Genomic DNA, 19,624 nt, shown 5'->3' with positions numbered 1-19,624 from the left:
TGCTACAACAAAAATAACACGTTCCAGGAGGCTTGAACAGCAGAAATTTATTTCACACAGATCTGGAGGTTGGAAAGCTAAAAACGGAGGCAACACAGACCCCAGTCTGGTAAGTGCTTTCTTGGCAAGTTTGCAGTTAGCTATCTTCTTGTTAAATCCTCTCATGGCAGAGAAACCAGACTTTGGTCTCTTTCTTTCTGAGGATACTGTCTTAGTTTCTTTTCTCTTCTGGAATAAAATAAATAATTCAAGATACTGTCAGGGCAGAGAGGTGAGGACAAAAGGTGAATGAAGCATTTGGCCACATTGCATGCACAGTCAGAAAGAAGAAAACTTTATCCTGTCCAGCTGTTCTCAGCCTCTGGGTGGTGACTGCTTTGCCAAACCTCTGTCTCCCAAAATATTTGCATTACAATTCATAACAGTAGCAGAATTACAGTCCTGAAGCAGCAGTGAAGATAAGTTTATGGTTGGGGTCACCACAACATGAGGAGCTGTATTAAAGGGTCGCAGCATTAGGAAGGGTGAGAACCACAGTTTTATACAGTCCGGAATCCCAAACTGGAACTGTACAATGGGTCTTGCTACATCTACTAACCTAAACAAGATAATCCTCCATCAGCACTCCCAGAAGTTCATCTCCCAAGTGATTCTCAATCTTACCAAACCAAAAATTAAGGTTGACCATAATAGGCACTGATCCCATAATGGGGCTCTATAATCAAGACATCAGGTAAAAATAATTAACCCTGAAGATCCCACTCCTAATGCCTGGTGGTGGTAAGAATGAATCAATACAAGAACAGGTAACAGAACAGAACAAGTGGCTCAGAAATTTTTAGTCCACTTAGAAGCTGGTCCCAGAGACTCTGATGTTAATGAAAGGTTTCCTCTAGCCCTTACTTTATTACACTTAGAAATCAGTAGATTATGAAGGGGAACTACCCTATAGCAACTTCTTCAGCTCAAAAACTCAATCTTATATTGAAAACCCGTGGAGTAATGTAATCTATATACACAATTATTTTTTAAGACATTGAACCTGAATTCTCCTTTACAGCTTCCTCTGAGAGGCCACTAAACAGATGCCAATGTAACCCATCATTCAGAAAGCAGTCCCAGGACACAAGACAGCGTTTCCTTACTGAGTTACCTCCTTTGAAGACCACACAGACCAGTCACAGGAGGCAGAAATGACTGTAGAAAAATGGTTGTCACGTAACTCAAAGGCACTCATTAAAGAACTGCCTCCCATCAAATCTTAACCATGTGCGTTCAGAAGCCTTTTCCTCCTGTTTGACATGGGATATTTAACCACAGCAAACTGCAGTTTGTGTCACAAAACTGGACAGTCAGCATGTCTTGATTCTTAATGAAATTGTCTGACTGATGATTTGTAGGATTCCAAGTCTTATGAGCTTGTTTAAGATGGCTTATGAAACCTAATTCTGTGGAAGCTTCATGACCAGTTTAACTACTATGACATACCCAGAGTGTAACTTCTCTCTGTGAGTTTTAAAATATCCATCTTTCTCTTGCACTCGGCAACTGAATGAACTTTGTGGTGCTTTCTTATTCCTGTCTTCAAACCCTATGAATGTTAGATTTCTGATTCTGTATGCTAATTTTGTGTTCTCCTCAGCATTAGGTCTACTCATGAATGATTTTGATTAAATCTTAACAGAAACAGACTCTCAAACAGACCTGGCATCTTGGACATTTTCCATATGGGTAGTGATTCATAGAAGCAAGGCAAGAAATTCATTCTTTAGAGTTCATGGAATAATAAAAGACCATGGAGATAGTCTTAGTTCAGAAGAAACTGCCTTCAAATCCTGATTCTGTCAACTCATAGTTGACTTGAATAATTTTGTAAACCTGATGATTCTCTTTACTACCTATAAACAAACTGTAGAATGACACCACTCTGTGCGCAGATATGCTGTGAGGCACAATTAAACAACTCATGCAAACATATGGCTTAGCATTGGCTACAACACAAGCTTCTTTCCCTCCAGCCTAAGGACTTAGGGTTAGGTGAATAATCCCAGGAAGCACAAATAAATACATGATCATTTAAGATAGTTAATTTAATTTTATTCATAAGGGGAAGAGTGAGGCAATCAAGTAACATCAATATTCTATAAAATCCTGTGGAAAACAGTACATAAGAAATTGACCTAAGGAGCTGAGCAGGGACTCATCTGTCCTTACAATTTGCCTACTGAGTCACAAAAATGAATTTTGGAGGAGGCTGTAACAACCCTCCTTACACCAGCTCATCCCACTTGCTCTAATAAAACAGCAATTTTACACAATGCAGTCTGAGATGTGTGTCTTCTATTTGTCCTACTTTTGGGGATAGTTCTATCATCTATATTCTTTATTGCTTTACACTGTGTCCATTAAAGTTAATATTTTAAAATTACTTTAAAATCCCTCCCAACTAAGCCTAGATACTAACATGAGCCATTGGCGTGTGAGCTGAGAGTGCCCATTTGGGAAGCCAAAATACCCTGCCAGCAGACTAGGCTCAAAGACCAGGTGCTCTAGCTCGTCTCTCACGCAGTCAAAGTCCTAGCCTTTGACTGAAATATTCAAACTAATGGAAAGTCTTTCTTACAGCCAGACCAAAACACAGCGAACACCTAGACCTGTGTGACTGGTTCTGTCTCCTGAGGGAATCAAATGGAAAAGTCGCAACTTTGGCAACCACAGAGCAATGGATCCTGTGTTATCTGAAGACTGGATCGCTGAACGCAACCTTTGAAGCAGGCTTTTGAAATAGGGTCTCTGCGCAGTGCCGAGTGATCTCAGCATTGATTACAGTGCTTCTGAGAAGAAACGAACCAAGAAGACTCAAGCGTAAGGAATGTGCGTAAAGATGAAGGCCAGGTGGGAGGTATGCTGCCAGAAGCCAAGAATTACTGATACGGCCTGAAAACCATCTGGAGATGGACACTTAGTTCTCAGACTGCACAGGCATCAAGCGCCTTGCTTTCAGGAGGTTGGCCTCCGGAGCTGCGCAGCAGTTCTCTTCTTTACGGCCTCTTGGTCTGTGGCACTTTGTCACAGCAGCCCCAGGAAGCCAACGTAGATAGTAACCACTTTGGTGGAGATTTGGCTGCCGGGAATGGCTTGAGCAATAGTACACAGGCCCCTTCTCTCCTGTGGATTACCTTCTGACTGGACACACCACACAATACATTCCAGCAACATGACTGATATAGGCGGAATATGGAGAAAAGTCAATACATTCCAGCAACATGATCAACATGGGCAGGATATGGAAGTTGGTGACACGTAGAAAATGGTCAATTAACACTGTGAACAACAAAATTACCACAAATTTAGTTTAAAGACCTTGACTGACTTTTGTGATTCTAGAGTTGGGCCATGTCTCATGGTTAAAATCTTCTGAATGAGCCAAGCAGAGGAAATTGACTTTATAGACAGAAAGGAGTAAAAGAAAGAAGAAACAGTACGGGGTCATTTCAAAGCTACTTTTTTTTTTTTTTTTTTTTTTTTTGTAAAGATTAAAGCAAAAGGGAATTCCTTATTACATTGGCTAAATCTGCCTGATTTAGGGATCAGGTCAGGGAGTCATCAAGTGTGTGATTCCATGTTGTTTTGGTCTGTTGAGCCTGACATATAACCAAGAACTCTGCAGAATTTTCTTACTGATATTCATTAACATTAGTGGACGACAGTTCTATATTCCTACGTCTTTAGTAGCAAATCATTTTCCTCCTCCTTAACAGGAAGAGTCTGAAAATGGGCACAAACTATTTCTGAAATATTTAAAAGCAAGATTAAACACACACAATAAAGCCATGTTTCCATTGCTGCTGTTCTTTCATGTTTATTTAGGGTTCCATGGCCAAAGAAAATTACAGTCTTTATAGAGAAACTCGTGTGTGCGTGTGTGTTTGTGCGCGTGGCAGTCATAATCAAATTCTGACTCACATATGTATTTTAGTGCTGCTATAATTACCTTCCACAAATAAACAAGATAACTGACAGAAGCTGCTTGAATAGTAAGGACAATGCCTGGTTAATTTAGTGCTTTAGAGAAAACAAAAATCAGACAACGCGTAACTGATTCCAGTATATCCATGTGGAACGGTGACAAATAAAACATGAACTTCCTCCTTTGCTGTCTTCTTGACTGTCTTTGCTCTAGCACAGAGTGTGGACTCTGCCCATCTGAAGTTTCCCACTGTGACACGATGAGCTGATGCCTGCTCCACCTACCTTTCTCTGTCCTGCAGGAGACAGGTCACCACACCCTCTGAGATCTGAGTTGCCACCAGAGACACAGAATGGCGTCTACCTGCTGGAGTGCTATGGAGCTCAGTTCTACACAAAGCAGACATGAAGCAGAGACATACATACTTCCCGTTTGCCTCAGTACATGGATTTTCAAGGCATAGCAAGAGTTCGGTAACTTTTTAAGGAAACTGTTCACAGCCCAGAAATATTTTATCCTAAATTGCTTCAACTTTAATTACGTTAGCAAAGAAGATTTGGTCAGATTCTACAACCTACATCAAATATGTAACATCTAGCCTCAGAGACATTAGAGATAATTTGACAAGTGGCTCAGCAGTCAAGGCTACTTCCTTCCTGATATTCCGGAGGACTTGAGTTGGTTCCCTGCACCAACGCTGGTTAGCGCACAACCTCCATAATTCCAGCCCCAGGGGATCCAGCTTTCTCTTTTGGTGTTTACAGGACATCTGCAGCCATGTACACAGAGAGACAACAGACACACTGACACACAAACACATTCACACATGTACACATGCACACCCACATATAGAATAAATGGCTGCTGATGAAGATAGATAGATGGATGATAGACAAACAGATGATAGATTAATAGATAATTTTTAATAAACGTATTTGGAAACATTCCTTCACAAAGAAGTAAACTATCTAGTTTAAAAAAAAACTTGAAAGTTCTATTTGTTTTTTAGCCTCTGTGTGAAACTGTGCTTCCAACTACCTCCCCTCTGTGGGTAAGCTGAGTCCTGAGAATATGGTGCTCCCTAAGCACACAAGAATCTTGCCATACGGGGACTTTGGCATGCTTTCTAAAGATCTCTTCTAGATCCATTATTTTATCTTTTTAAAGGCGTCTAGTTTTAAACCATGCAGCCAATCTTTTCCATAACTGTATGTAAGAAAATCCATAACTTTAATAAGAAAAAAACTGACATGTTATAAATTTGACTTCAAAGTAATTCTTCCTATCTAAATCTTAAGTGTCAGTCTTAGTGGGGCATGGTGGTACGCACCTGTACTCACACACACCTGTACTCATACACACCTGTACTCAGCAGGAGCGTCATGATTCTGAGGCCAGCTTGTAATACAGTGAGACTCTGACTCAAAAATAATAATGTGCAAATAAATACTAATCTCTCCTGAAAATGTATGAGCACATTCAATAAATTTACATGCTAAATTTGGGTAGAAATTGTATGAAATTCAAAGCTGCAGGACAAACATTTCAGGACGAGTGGCACTTCTGGCCCAGACTTCAGGGCTCTAGTGAGAAGTGCTGACATGAAAGCTGAGAACATGGCCTCCTACTGTGAGGACTGCACTATATTCAGCATGACCCAAGCACACCAGCCGGAGGTGGGAGAGGTGGAGAGTAGAAAAGGAAGTAGATGAGGAAGAGAAAGTTTTCCCTAAAGTGTCTTCAAAGAGTCCTCTGCTCTAGAAATGGTAATAAAAAATCTTGTTTGTCAGTGGGTGGGCCACAAGGAGGGGCAGGTGGGTGGAATGGGGAAGGGCTATGGAAATGCCCTGCCCCGTCTTTAAGTCATAGTTGGTGAAATGGACAATTCAGTGTCAAATGACAAGCAATCAGTGTGCTTACCTTGAAACTGGAAAACTCCAGATAACTGAGGTGGAGATTTTCACCTGCACAAAGAGCCTCTTCATGGCTGTCACTAAAATATCTAACCTTTAATGGTAGCATTGGCTGCTATTAGACAGAGACAGAGACAGACAGATTCAGAGAGAGAAAGACAGACAGAAAGACAGAGAACATGAATGAAGATAGATATTTCCCAAAGGCATTTGAGCAAAAGCAAAACACAACTACCTTCCAGAGGAAGCCACCTTCATTCACAGGGGTCAAAGAATTCCCTCAGATAAAGGTCCAGGCTCACAGTTCAAAAAAAAAAAAAAAAAAAAAAAAAGAGGAAATACAATGGTTTGAATGAATCTGAGAAACAGTGACAGATGTCAACAGGAAATGATTTAGGGAAATAGACAAAAGCTCCAGTTAAGACAAAAGTTTCAAAATGAGTCCAGCCATGTGCTCCTTGAAAGAAACATGAGGGCAGGAGAGATGGGCCGCTCAGTAACATTCAGATCCTCAGCACCCACGTGAAATAGCACAATAACACATGCCTCTGAGCTCACTGCTGGGGAGAGACAGGCACATCAGCCATCTAGGAGAGCAGCAGGCTCCAACGTCAGTGCTCTCAAAACCCAGGGTGCAAGGGAGGAGCAGTCCTGCTAGGCCACAGAGGAGGGCCTTGCAGCCAGTCCTGAAGATACCTGATAAAACAGGATCGGATGAATGGGGAGGAGGTCCCCCCCATCAGTGGACTTGGAAAGGGGCATGGTGGAGATGAGAGAGGGAGGGAGGGACTGGGAGGGAATGAGGGAGCAGGATAAGGCTGGGATACAGAGTTAATAAAATGTAACTGATAAGAAAAAAAAAAAAAAAAAAAAAACCCAGGGTGCATTGCTATAGAAGACACCTGATGGGAACCTCTGCCCTCCACATGTATGTGCGCACACATTTCCTCAGATCTACACACACAAACAGGCACATGTGCGCACATATTCACACTCACGCAAAGAAACAGCGCCTCTAAACACCCTACAATTAGTTAGGCAGCTCCATCTACTGCTTTGCTCTTAGGGACAACACTCATCCTACTCAGATTATAAGAACATCCAGGTTTTCGGTTTAAAATTTCTGCTCCCATAATCCACCCAGCACACTGCCAGACTCGTTATCCACACATATCAGTTTTATCCGATCCCATCACCCATCCAGACCTTCAGCTTCTACCTTCGTTCTAGCAGTAGCCAGGCTTAGGCCACTCCCTCATGTACTACATTCTCTCACAAACTACCTGCTCAGGGACTCACCCGCACCCAGCACTCCCTTACCCACACTGCCCTTGCCGGGGCCATCTTCTGCTGTCATTTACTGGGTAGAGCACAAGAAGAAAAAACACAACCCATGAGATGTAATTACAAACGGACTTCTATCCCTCCTACTTAAATCTATCTGGAGCAGTCAGTTGCTCTTCCTCTGTCCCAAAGTGAAAATTCAGGAACCTGCAATGACTTTCATTGTCACTATCAATCAGTAGCTAATAAATTTCTTCTGATACTCAAAGTCACCATCTTAATAAAACATGAAGGATATCAAACTCTAAGCTCACCATGAAGTTTAGGCAGGACGCATGCCCGAGTCAGAAGTGACTGGCTTCTTCTCTTTCTCTTTGTTTAGCTCTTGTCCTCCCTCACCTCACTCGATGGAGTTTCTGAATGGTCCATGGTCGAAGCAAGGGGAGAAGGAAAGAGAGTGGGCAGGAAGCTTGACCTGAGGTGTCATCATGACCTGGCATAGACACCCTAAAACTGTGCAGTAATTTAAAGGTCATTTTCTTTTCCAGCTGTGTCAGGCTGCTTTCCATGACCATAACAAATACCCAAGAGAACCAACCTGAAAGGGTTTGGTTTGGATGATAATTTGAGCTCACTATGTGCCATGGGTAGTGTAGTACAGCTCCAGATTGTATCTCCTGTGTTTTGTCTCCTGGCAAGCTGTGATCCTATCTGACAAGGGGAGTGTGAGCAACAGAATGTTGAAAAGTTCCTTATGCCTTGTTGTCCTTTGGCACTGTCCTCTCCTCTTCAGGAACTGTTCCTTCATTCTGCTGCCAGTCATTTTTTCCTTCAGGTGTCTCACACGGCTGACAGACATGAGTCTTCTGTGAGGCTTATTACCTCAGGGAACCAGTACCAGGTTCTCCGGATAGTCAATAGTCCCCCACCCCCCCAAAAAAAACCCTGTAAATCAACAGCAGCTCCCTCTTTCCTCTCTAACCTGCCAACCTTCTATAACAAGATGGGTCTCCTTCGTACAACCCACATGAAGTTCACAGTTCCTATGGAATGCAGCATTTGTTATTTTACAGGTTAAACTTACACTGTAGTTTCTTATTATAAATTTCTAAAGTTGTCCACCTCCAGATCTGCTTCTCCAAATTACCGGGTTTTCTCCTGGTGCCATCCCAACTGCAGCTGTCCTGAGAAGTGCCGTGCCCACCTTGTCCATGTCCTTGAACGCCTGCTCTACATTTCGCAGACTTCTGTGTTCAAGCGCGTGGAGATCCTACTGAGCTCTTTTCTTGAGGAAGACACAGAGATTCCCCTTAATGAGGCCGAGTGGCTGGGAATGCAGGATGGTGGGAGGGCCGCTTTCAGTACATGTGAGGCCCCGGGTTCAAACCCAGGCCCCCTCCATGCACAAAAAGGAGTGTGGTAATAAAAAGCAAGAGAATGAGCCTTCGGCCCACAGGAAGCTTTTTTTCGCTGTCTTTTAATGTGCTGACCCAAAGGCGAGCCAGCGAGGGGTCACTGGCCTGCATGAGCAGGAAGACAGGGCCTCCCTCAGCATGGGAGAGTGGCGTCTGCACTGGGCTGCCCTGCATCAGATGGACTGTTCCGTTTTGAGGCAGGGTGTTGGCATGCAGGGGATTCTGCTGCTGCCCTCAGGGACCCAGCGATGGCTGATGCCATCACCTGCCATCATCAGTTGAGCCAGGCAGCTGCCAGATGAAAGGACACGCTCGCTTGCCATGTCACGCCCACAAACAGTAACAACCAGAACAGCAGACTATCAACACCAACCCCTTATTAATTATTAACGCCTCCAAACTCTCTCCTTGTTCATTTTGTGATGATATGAAAACTTATCAGGTATCTGGGGGATAAGCTGTAGCAGCAGAAAGGACTAGAAGAACCAAAGAACATCTTAAGAAAAATACATTTATGCAATATTTCATTTAAAAAAGAAGATGAGTTTAAAACTCAGTAGTTTATCTGGCGCAGCAAAGAGGCTTGTAGTAGCTAGAATGAAAGAACCTGTATTTATCTTACTCCTTTTTCTTTAGCTCAAAAACAGTCCCAGTGGTAGAAAGAACACAGAAATGAAAGTTCAGTAAGAGGACCAAGTGTCAGGTTTATTACTTTGTCCACAAGTGAGGGTATCTGAACCCCTAATTTGTATGCGGACATAAAAATGTTTCCTGTTCATCTACTAAAATTGCCGAAAATCTCGTGTGTGGAAAAAAAAGGCTTAAAATACTATGTGAGACATGATCTTAGCCACTTTTTCTGTATATTGTCTGTTTCTACCTTTGGGCATGTCACCAGATCCCTTCGAGTTTAATTTCTCCCTTTGCTCAGCGAGGCAGCAGATTTGTAAAGATCTTTCCATTTCTACAAGTCTATGATCTTGCACTGAAAGCACTCATGAGGAATTCTCTAACATGCTTTTGTTTCCTTTGAAAGCAACATTTACTCATTAGGTGTTCGTGATTAATTTCAGATTCTGTCTTGCATGTACAGGAAAAGTTATTTGTTTGGCATGAGCAGGCTCACATCCTTTCTAAGGCGAGGTATGGTATTAATTTATTAACTACATAGCAGAACATCCAATGTTAAGCACAAGAGAGTGGCAATCATGAAGAATTATGAAAATCATTGCATGGTAAGAAGTCTGAGCATAAAGCTGACATTAGGAAGGAATCTGCTCTGGGAACAAAGAAAAACAGCCCGGGCTGCATTACTCATCTGTACGGAAGTCCCCACCGTCCGCACAAATGGAAGAGGGCAGGAATGCTGGGCTCTGCTGCCCTGGGCTGGCACCTAGCCACACACTTCATTATTCATTTTTCTGTAGTACAAAGCTTGAACTTTGTGTATAGTACAGCTAAACTTAGGTTGAGCGACATAAACCTGTTCCTCTAGGCACTGCTGAGAGGGACGCCTGCCAGTGCTAGTCACTGATGGACTGCACCTACACCAGGGTTCGGGATATTGGGCATTGTGACTGTGTCCTGTTTTCATTTTCTGCCTTAAATAAATGACTCTCTTTCCCCCCTATATGTGTGTCTGTCTGTCTGTGTCTGTGTGTATATGTGTGTGTCTGTGTCTGTCTGTATGTGTCTGTGTGTCTGTGTGTGTGTCTGTGTATGTGTCTCTGTGTGTCTGTGTGTATATGTGTGTGTCTGTGTCTGTCTGTATGTGTCTGCGTCTGTGTGTGTGTCTGTGTCTGTGTGTCTGTGTGTATATGTGTATGTCTGTGTCTCTGTGTGTATATGTGTGCATGTTTGTGTGTCTCTGTGTGTGTGTCTCTGTGTGTGTCTGTGTGTCTGTGTGTGTGTCTCTGTGTGTGTCTGTGTCTGTGTGTGTCTGTGTATATGTGTGTGTCTGTGTCTGTCTGTATGTGTCTGTGTGTCTGTGTGTGTGTCTCTGTGTGTGTCTGTGTGTGTCTGTGTCTGTGTGTGTCTGTGTGTGCTTAGGTCAGAGGTCTACACTGAATGTTTTCCTCTGTTGCTCTCTACCTTATCATTTTTTTTGAGACTGTGTCTCTCACTGAACTGGCAGCCAGCAAGCCCTGAGGAGCCTCCTATTCACACAGATAGCCCCAGATAAGATTACAGCCACTGTATTTGACAATTAAATTGCTCTTAAGTGAAAAATAATTAAGTAAATAAGATCAAAGCTAACTGATGGCTGCTTTATTCTACTGTGAAGAGACCTTCAAAGATGGAGGCTGCTGGTTGTGGTAGCACTTGCCAAGTAGGAAAAATGTGCGGAGGCAGGAGGATCATTACAAGTTGGAGGCTTGCAAGGACTTCACCTTGGGTCAGCAAGATGGCTTGGCTGGTAAGAGTGTTTGCATGAAAACCTGAGTTCACCTCAAGGTGAAAGGAGAGAACTGTGTTTTGATACCTGTTCGCTGACCTTAATATGTGCGCGCGCACACGCACACACACACACACACACACACACACACACACACACACACACTGTAAAAACAGATTGAAGAGGAATGAAAAATAGCTACGTGTAACTTATAAATAGAATAAAAATACATGAGAGGAGAGCTATTAATAAATCTACTTCTTGTGTTTCTTTGCTTAAAACTCAAAACAGAGTGCTCTGGTTCTGCCCACATCAAAGCAAGCCAGTGGACTGAGCATGAGAACATTGAAAGATCCAGTCAGTGTCTCTCTCCTGCTGCCTGAACGCAGTCTAGAAAAAGGTTCTTTGAATGAGCAACAAACACAGAAAACCAGAAACAGAGCAGGAAGATAAACCCTCAAGAGAAGACAACCATGACACTGCCACATCCACTCCAGTTTCCTTCCAAATATTTTTTTCCCCAGAAGAACACAGTAAGTTTTCAGGGCATGCATCCTGGTTATGGCACAAACACATCAATGACTGATATCTTCTTTTAGAAAAACACAAACCCCCAACAGAAATTATGTAGGCGTTCAAATAGCATGCCTGGTACAAAAACAAATACAAATAAAGGATGAATGAGACTGAAAGTGAGAGATGGGTGAGTGTTTTGAGACCAGTGAGCAAGGAGCGGGTAAGTGGCTCGCTGAGTCAGCACTTTTCTCTCCAGGACTACACTATCTTCCCAGCCACGGAGGAATTCAGGCTCCAAGTGGAGAATAATACTCAGGGGTACTGAGATTAGATTTGAAAATCCCCATTGTAAACAGAGGCCCTCACCCTTGAAAAGAAAGGAAGAAAGCCAGAGACGAAAGGAGGAGAGGAAAAACTAAACTGTCCCCACAGCCCAAGAGAAGAGGAGAGTTCTTAAAAGAAGCCGAAGAAAGGCACAGGGTTCCTGGCCATGTTGTGTCACAGAGAGGATTTTAAAGCAAATTTTGTTCCTTATTATCAACATGCAAATCCTTGGGAGGTTGCAGTACAATTCAAATCACTTTCCAATTATTTCTGTTGCATTGATTCATGTGTTTCACAAATATTTACTGGCCGAGGTAGTGTCTCAGGGCTGATTTTATTATCACTACTAGCTTTGGTAGAGATGGCTTTACGGCAAAAGAAAGTTACTAAAACACAACCACTCCACAGCAGAATAACCATCTTTCAATACTGTGCCTTCTATTCTTTGACAACACCTGTCTCCAGAGCATACGATATGGCTGTTGTGGGAAAAAAAATACAGTGATTCCACCAAGTTAGAAGTAGCAATCTCATGTCTGAGTATGTGTCCAATTAAAATAAAATCAACATACCAAAGAGACACTTGCCCTGTTTTCTACATTGTAGCGTTATTCATAATTACCAGGATATGAAATGGACCAAAGGATCAATCAGTGTGTGGGTGAGGAAAACATATGTATGTATATACAGCTAGTTAGCCTTCCAAAGGGTATTCTATCGCTTCTGTAAACATGAATATCCTGGAAGACAAAATGCTAAGTGAAAAGGGCCCTACATAAAAAGACAAACACTGATCTCCTTTTATGTGGAAGTCAAAAGAAAAAGTCAGTTTCTCTCTGAGAACATAGAAAGTTGCCAGGGACTAAGCCTGGGGAAAACAGAAGGACCCAATCAAAGGGCATTTTGTTTTACTCAAACAGATGAAATTTCTGAGTATCTATTGTACAAGATAGTTATTGTGATTAATAATAATGTGAATACTTGGTTAGTTTAAAACAGATCTTAATTATGCTGACTACAAAAGACTAGAGGTATTTGAGGTGACAAGAGTAATTAGCTTTACGTCAGAATCTCACAATGTATATAGACATTGAGACCTTCCTGAAAACAATCACCACCTTCTCAGCTTCACCATATGAACGTCTGGAGCACAGCGGTACAGGCTGTTCTCTGGAGAACTCAGGTACAGGCTGTTCTCTGGAGAACTCAGGTACAGGCCTGTTCTCTGGAGAACTTTTCCCCGCAGCTGGCAATGACACTGTTCCATTCTCTAAAGGTTAAAACAAAACATTGCCAGCCCTCCTGGATCACTCACAGTTTGTGATTTAGTGCAATCAAATTCCAAATGCTGTTTGCCTGAGAAATATCTTTCACCCAAAAGCATAACCTTCAAACCTGCCAACAACAGTAACCCAAGGCTGCTTCCATTACAAATTTGCTTTTTGCTTTAAAAAAAAGAAAAAATCCCTCTGATGTGCTCCTCGATAAGGACCAACATGAAGCCCTCTCTGTGGTTGGTAATGGCATTTGCTATGTAGAGGGAGCAAGGGAGGGAGGCACGGAGCTGCCTGTGGCCCACAGGGACAGAAATCTCTCCTGTGAGCAGAGTCACAACAGCTCATTCTTCAAGCTCTTCCAGGAGAGCCAGAACGATGAGTGTGCTGTCTTTTAAAAACAATCTGCTAAATGCTTTTAGATCCGGTCTCCTGATTATGGCTGACATATATTTTTTGGCAATGTTACTGCCCTACGGGGCCTGACTACGACAGGCAGTTAAGGTCTTCAGTTAAGATGAATTTTGTAAAAGCCTAGATAAGCAGACCAATTTCCTACAAAGCATGTTCCTCTGATCTTTATAACGTTAAGGGGACCACGTCAGTGAACTATTTTGAGCAAGGAAAGTTTTGCCTTGTAGAGACCACGGGGTAAACAACTCACCCCAGATGTCGGGTCTCAAGCCAGAGCGGGCACACCTTGCAGGCAGGAAGAGAAGCTGGGTGATGACGCTGGGTGGAAAGGACAAACTAAGTGCACTGAATTTCCTGTGCCCTCAAGGACCGGCTAGTCATATCTGTGGTCCCCACACGGAACACAATGTACAATGTTTGGCGTGGCCCCTCAATGGCATGATAGAACGTCCTCATGGAGGAGAGCGAGGCTGTGCAGACACACAGCACACTATTAAAGTAGATCTGTATTCTTGATATTTCTCAGATCTGGCAGGAACTGAAAACTCTGGCTTGTCTGGAGGTCTTGTTTGGGGCCAGAATATCTATAATTATCTCCAATGTTACTTGAAATCTTACGTCTTCTATTCAAATATTCCAAACATTATTTAGATGACAACAGACATAGGAAAGAGAACTTAACATCTTAAATTTCTATCTCTAAAAATTTCAGACCATTGGGTTCTTTGGCAGATAGACAGGCTTTAGCTATTATTTCAGAATCAAAGTAAGAGCAACAGGTCTGAAGAGACACCAGGGCTGGTACACAATGGCACTGAGTCCTGTCCCAACACTCAGACATTGAAGAAGGGAGGCTAAGTTACCCACAGATGACATGCGCTCACACATACAACTGGATGATTGGCCCTACTGTGAAACCAGGGTCTCTAAAGAGTCAGAGATCTTGGACAGCAGAGATGAGACTCACCCAGGTCCCGGCTAACAAAGCACCATCCCATTTCGACACAGAATGGTGCCCTCTGGATGGTCAAACCCTGCCACATGCCTACTGTTGACAGAGCATCACCCATTCTAATTCTGGATGGTAGGTAGTTAAGTCTGTTAACAGGGTAGAGCCGTCCCTAGCTCACATACCTGTGGCGGAGTCAATGGTGAAGAGTGACGGCTGGTCCTCCCGGATGAGTTCATAAGTCACTGTTCCATATATCCCAGAATCCTGGTCACTCGCATGAACATGGATGATCTCGGTCCCCAGCGGGGTCTGGCCGCTGATGCTCGTCACATAGGTGGATGGATTAAAGGCAGGGACATTGTCATTCACATCCTCCACTTCCACCCGGACGAAGGCTTGGGCACTAAGACCACCCTATGAGATGAGCGGACAATGATTACAGCTGGGCTTCTGTGGAAACCGGAATCCAGCCTAACCAACTATGCCCCCCCAAAAGACTTTGAAACAACAGGGTATGGTGCGGTGTGGGGTATGTGGGTGCCTGTGCGTGTGACTCGGAGATAAAATAACTAACAAAGACCCTAAGATAGACTTCTGAAGCAGTAGAACATATGTATTCATATTCATATGACTCGGTTGCTCTTAAGTTATGAATTTCCAGCCATTATTATAGTAAGAAAATCTCATTAGGAAGTGATGTGAGGAAGTACACCTACAGAAGGGAGTTAGTCTGTGTCACCTAGGAAAACAAGGCTTCATAAGCAGGTGAAAAGCACATACAAAGCCCCTGAAGCAGGAATGCAGCGCCTTGAGCTGGTCTGTTCAGGCACAGATGGAAGGCATGGGCCTGGTGCTGCAGGATAGAGTTGGCTTAGGACATTGGGGTCATGAGACAACAGGGCTCGTCACCATTACAGAGTTCTGGGCACACAGGTGGCTTGCTTTAACTTTACGTTTTTTTCTTTTTTGTTTTGTTTTGTTTTGTTTTGTTTTTTCAAGACAGGATTTCTCTGTGTGGCCTTGGCTGCCCTGGACTCATTCTGTAGACCAGGCTGGCCTCAAACTCACAGAGATCCTCCTGCCTCTGCTTCTCTGAGTGCTGGGATTACAGGTATACGCATTGGGATCATCAGGTTTGGCATAGACAGTGATCTTGGTGAGGAAAGGGCCAGCAAAGCAATTTGTCCTTCAGCAATGGGGTGTAATTGCCAAGTTACAGGGGGTGATGAGAGGACTGGAAATAGCCTGTAATGTCTGGGGTGCTGTGAGACCCGGCTGGCCAACTGCACCAAAGGAGGTACCCATTCACAATACTAGACTTTTATTTGTTTGAGTGTGGCACTGTTGAGTTACAGAACACAGACTAACACAGGAAGAAAAAATAAATTAAAAAAAAAAAAAAAAAAAAAAAACAGTTCATCAAGCTGTACGAAATGAGAGACTTCAGAATGCTCAATTCTACTCCAAATGCATTTGTTGTTGTTTTTAATTTGTTTGTTTGTTGAGCCAGGGTTTCTCTGTGTAGCCTTGGTTGTCGTGGACTCACTTTGTAGACCAGGCTGGCCTTGAACTCACAGAGATCTGCCAGCCTCTGCCTTCCTGAGTGCTGGGATTACAGGTGCGCCCTATTGTGTCTGGATCAGAAAGATGATTTTAAAAGCCAGGGACAGTGGATGACCACAACAGAGTGGTGTTTTACAGCTACAAGCAGGCAGTTGCGCTTATGAGCTCACAGAGGCTGTGGCGGAGCACACGCTACTCTGTGAGCTCAAGCCGGAGGAAGGTACAGCATGGAGGGGAGGTAGACCAGAAGTCCCACCCCCAGCTAAGGACAGCTGCTGGGGTGGGGGAGGGGGCGAGAGAGGGAAAGTCAGTCTTCCTAAAGGTGAGGACCCTGGGAGGCTGATCACCCTCCTGGGGAAGGCTACACACCAAGGGTAAAGGGCACGACATCAAACTGTGCTTAATGGTTTTTGGATTTTGTTTTTCTTTTTTTTTCTAAGAGGACACAATGTTGTGTGGATAGGGAAAGGAGAGAAGGTGGACCTGGGAGGACTTAGCGGTAAATACGTCTAAAATATAAAAACTCTCAAAGAACCAATGACATGGGAGGAGCAGTTCACCCTTCCTCCTGAGGCCAGGTGGCTTGGGAATCCTGAAATTTCCTGGTTTTAGAAAGGTTACACAGCACAAAGGCAGCAGAAGTGCAGCTCAGACTGTTTATTTCGTGTTGGCTCCATCTAGAACCAAAGAGGAGGGAACAAATAAAGTCGAAGGAAATCAACTCTTTGTCTCCCTGTTCTCAAGGAAAACATCTGCTCTTGCTCCCCAACACCATTTCCATTTCTCTCTGGCACATTTTGAGATTTTCAGTGCTGACAAAAGTCCTTGGTAAGTCGCAACAGTGCAGGGAGGGGGATGTTCGCTCACGTGTGACCACCTCCTGGCTCCTTTTCTTTTTCCTGCCTTTCTCTGCTATCAGGAAAGAATCGAGAAGAACGGAAAAAGAAGGACAGCTAAGAAGGCTTGGAAGCAGACACTCGGAGCACATGTGGAGGGGACAGGCTGAGAAGGACAGCAGGACTGAGAAGTTAATCGTGAACCCAGAAATGGCTCTCACTGCTGTCCCACATATAGCATCCATTGGAGACGAAAGGGGATTGAGAAATCCATAGATAGATGTAATGTGATTTTCTATGATCTGAGTTGAATGAAGTGCCAGAATCCTACCAGTTACCGTTTAGAAATGAAGAAACAATTGCTGGTTAGGACCATAATGAAAACAATATGCGTTCACCCACCTGTCTGTGGGATGATAAAAAAGGGCCTCCATCATCAGGAAGGCCAGATAACCTGCAGGAGTCCAGAGAGGTGGGGCCAGGGGTCTGAAGGCTGACTCTAAGCATGTAGATAGAAAAGACAGGAGACATCTGGCACAGAGCTGCCTGGGACCCCTGTGGTCTGCCTTCTTAGATTTGCTTTCCTGTTCTCTTTCCTATATATCTCCTTAAGCTTAAACAGCTCCTTAGATTGAAAGAAGAACTGGGAAAGCAGGTAAGCAAAGTAATGAAAAGAGAGAAGACAACAAGAGGAAATACCACAGCACCAGAAAACAAGATCTTAATAGCAAAGATCCTAATAAGGAAATTCTGTAAACAAACATTCAAATGTTAGCTGGACAACAGAGGGCTTACTGTCATAGAACAGGGATCTTCCGGAGGCAAAGTGTCTTTCGTGTGTAAGATCAGTGAGCGCCTGCTGAATGACCAACTATGAATGCTTTTGGTGTATTTTACACACATTACTCCTTAGGCTGTTACAATATCACTTTTTAAGGTTTCTCTGGCTTTCTTACTACTGCAATAAAAAACTAAGGTACAAAGAGGCTCAGGGACCAGCTCAAAGCACAGAGGACTGTAGATCCACTTAAATGGAGTTCATGTATCAGTCTTACACAGCTTTCTCTGTCTTGGGATGAAGTTACAACCAGATGGCTGCAGTCATGCCAAGCTGTGGGCCTGCACTCAGTCTTTCTCAATCACAGAACTCTGTTTGGAAGGAGCATGTCTGGAAGCCAGCATCCCACAAGACAGAGCAGAGGGAAAGTTAATCTAAGCACAGCTATTTCACTACCCAAGGCTCAACACCAGCCTGTTGTCCAGCTCATGGGAACATCTCATAATGCCAGTCAGAAGAGACTCTAGACAGAACCACTCAGGAGAGCGCCTCCAGAGTCCTGCAGCTAGAAACTGTATTGTTCTAATCTTACACAGGGAACAAGACAGGAGCCTACACAGAGGGCCTCTGAAAGGCTCTGCCCTGCAGGGCATCGAGGCAGAAGCTGAGACTCAGCCAAACTTTGGGCAGAGTGCAGGGAATCTTATGAAAGAAGTGAGAAATAGTAAGACCTGGAGAGGACAGGATCTCCACAAAGAGCAACAGATCCAAAAAGTCTGGGCACAGGGATCTTTTCTGAAACTGATACTCCAACCAAGTACCACACATGGATATAACCTAGAACCCCTGCACAGATGTAGCCCATGGCAGTTCAGTATCCAAGTGGGCTCCATAGTAATGGGAACAGGGTCTGTCTCTGACAGGAACTGATTGGCCCGCTCTTTGAGCACCTCCCCCTGAAAGGGGAGCAGCCTTGCCAGGCCACAGAAGAAAACAATGCAGCCACTCCTGATGAGACCTCATAGACTAGGATCAGAGGGAAAGGGAGGAGGACCTCCCTTATCAGTGGACTAGGAGAGGGACATGGGAAAGAGGGAGGGTTGGACTGGGAGGGGAGGTGGGAGGGAGGTACAGGGGCGATACAAAGTGTAATTAATAAAAATTTAAAAAAGCTTACACAGCAGCATGTACCTGATACATTCCTTAAATCTGTGCATTAGTATTTCTCAATTTTTGTCTCAGACTTCCATAAATAAATCATGGATCACTTTGGTTAATTTCATTTTTAAAGTTATGGTAAATGCCTAAGCAATCTACCTGAACGCCAATCCTTTCAAGTTATGCTGGGGAAAGTGTAAGTCCTTCTAAAAAGCTCTAAGCTTGAAAGCATCTACTATAGGGGGCACAGAAGACTGCCTGAGGCAATTGGCACATGTGGAAATTTTTCTTCCATTATTTCTATTTTGGCAATTGTCTACTTTCTATTATCTTTGCTCTGGCATCCCGTTACTCCTCAATAGTACAATATTAATATTGGTCCTTCACAACTCTTAACTCTGATAATGTATAGTTTGTAGCTTAGTGAGCTAAGACAGAGCCTTCCAGTCTAGATTTCATGCACAAGATGAAGAGGAATGAGTGCCCATCTCTCTAAAGGAAGAGCAGTAAGCTGAGTATCATCAAAGCCAGGCAAGGCAGAATTGAAAGAATGTTTTTCAGATTAACTGGCAGATTGAATCAAATAAAAATTAATAGATTGAGAACCCAGGATATGGTACAAATAAAATTGTTCTGATAACCTAGAACCCCTGCACAGATGTAGCCTATGGCTACTATGGACCCACTAGTGTCCAAGTGGGTTCCATAGTAATGGGAAGAGGGACTGCCTCTGACATAATCTGATTGGCCTGCTCTTTGATCACCTCCCCCTGATTACCAGGCCACAGAAGATGACAATGCAGCCACTCCTGATGAGATCTGATAGACTAAG

At 43.5% G+C, this 19,624-nt stretch overlaps 1 protein-coding gene across 1 annotated transcript in view; it reads right to left on the bottom strand.

The window, feature by feature from the left end:
* The window catches only part of Dchs2 (dachsous cadherin-related 2), a 211,934-nt gene that overhangs the window by 78,013 nt on the left and 114,297 nt on the right, over nucleotides 1–19,624 (bottom strand). Inside the window, exon 3 of the mRNA XM_060378495.1 lies at nucleotides 14,640–14,871. Within this exon, the coding sequence (XP_060234478.1) occupies nucleotides 14,640–14,871 (232 nt within the window). The remainder of the gene's footprint in view (nucleotides 1–14,639; nucleotides 14,872–19,624) is intronic.

Source organism: Meriones unguiculatus, chromosome 2 (genome assembly GCF_030254825.1).
Source record: "Meriones unguiculatus strain TT.TT164.6M chromosome 2, Bangor_MerUng_6.1, whole genome shotgun sequence".
Lineage (NCBI taxonomy): Eukaryota > Metazoa > Chordata > Mammalia > Rodentia > Muridae > Meriones > Meriones unguiculatus.
Note: the sequence above shows the minus strand (reverse complement) of the source record. Positions and strands in the feature narration are given on the sequence as shown.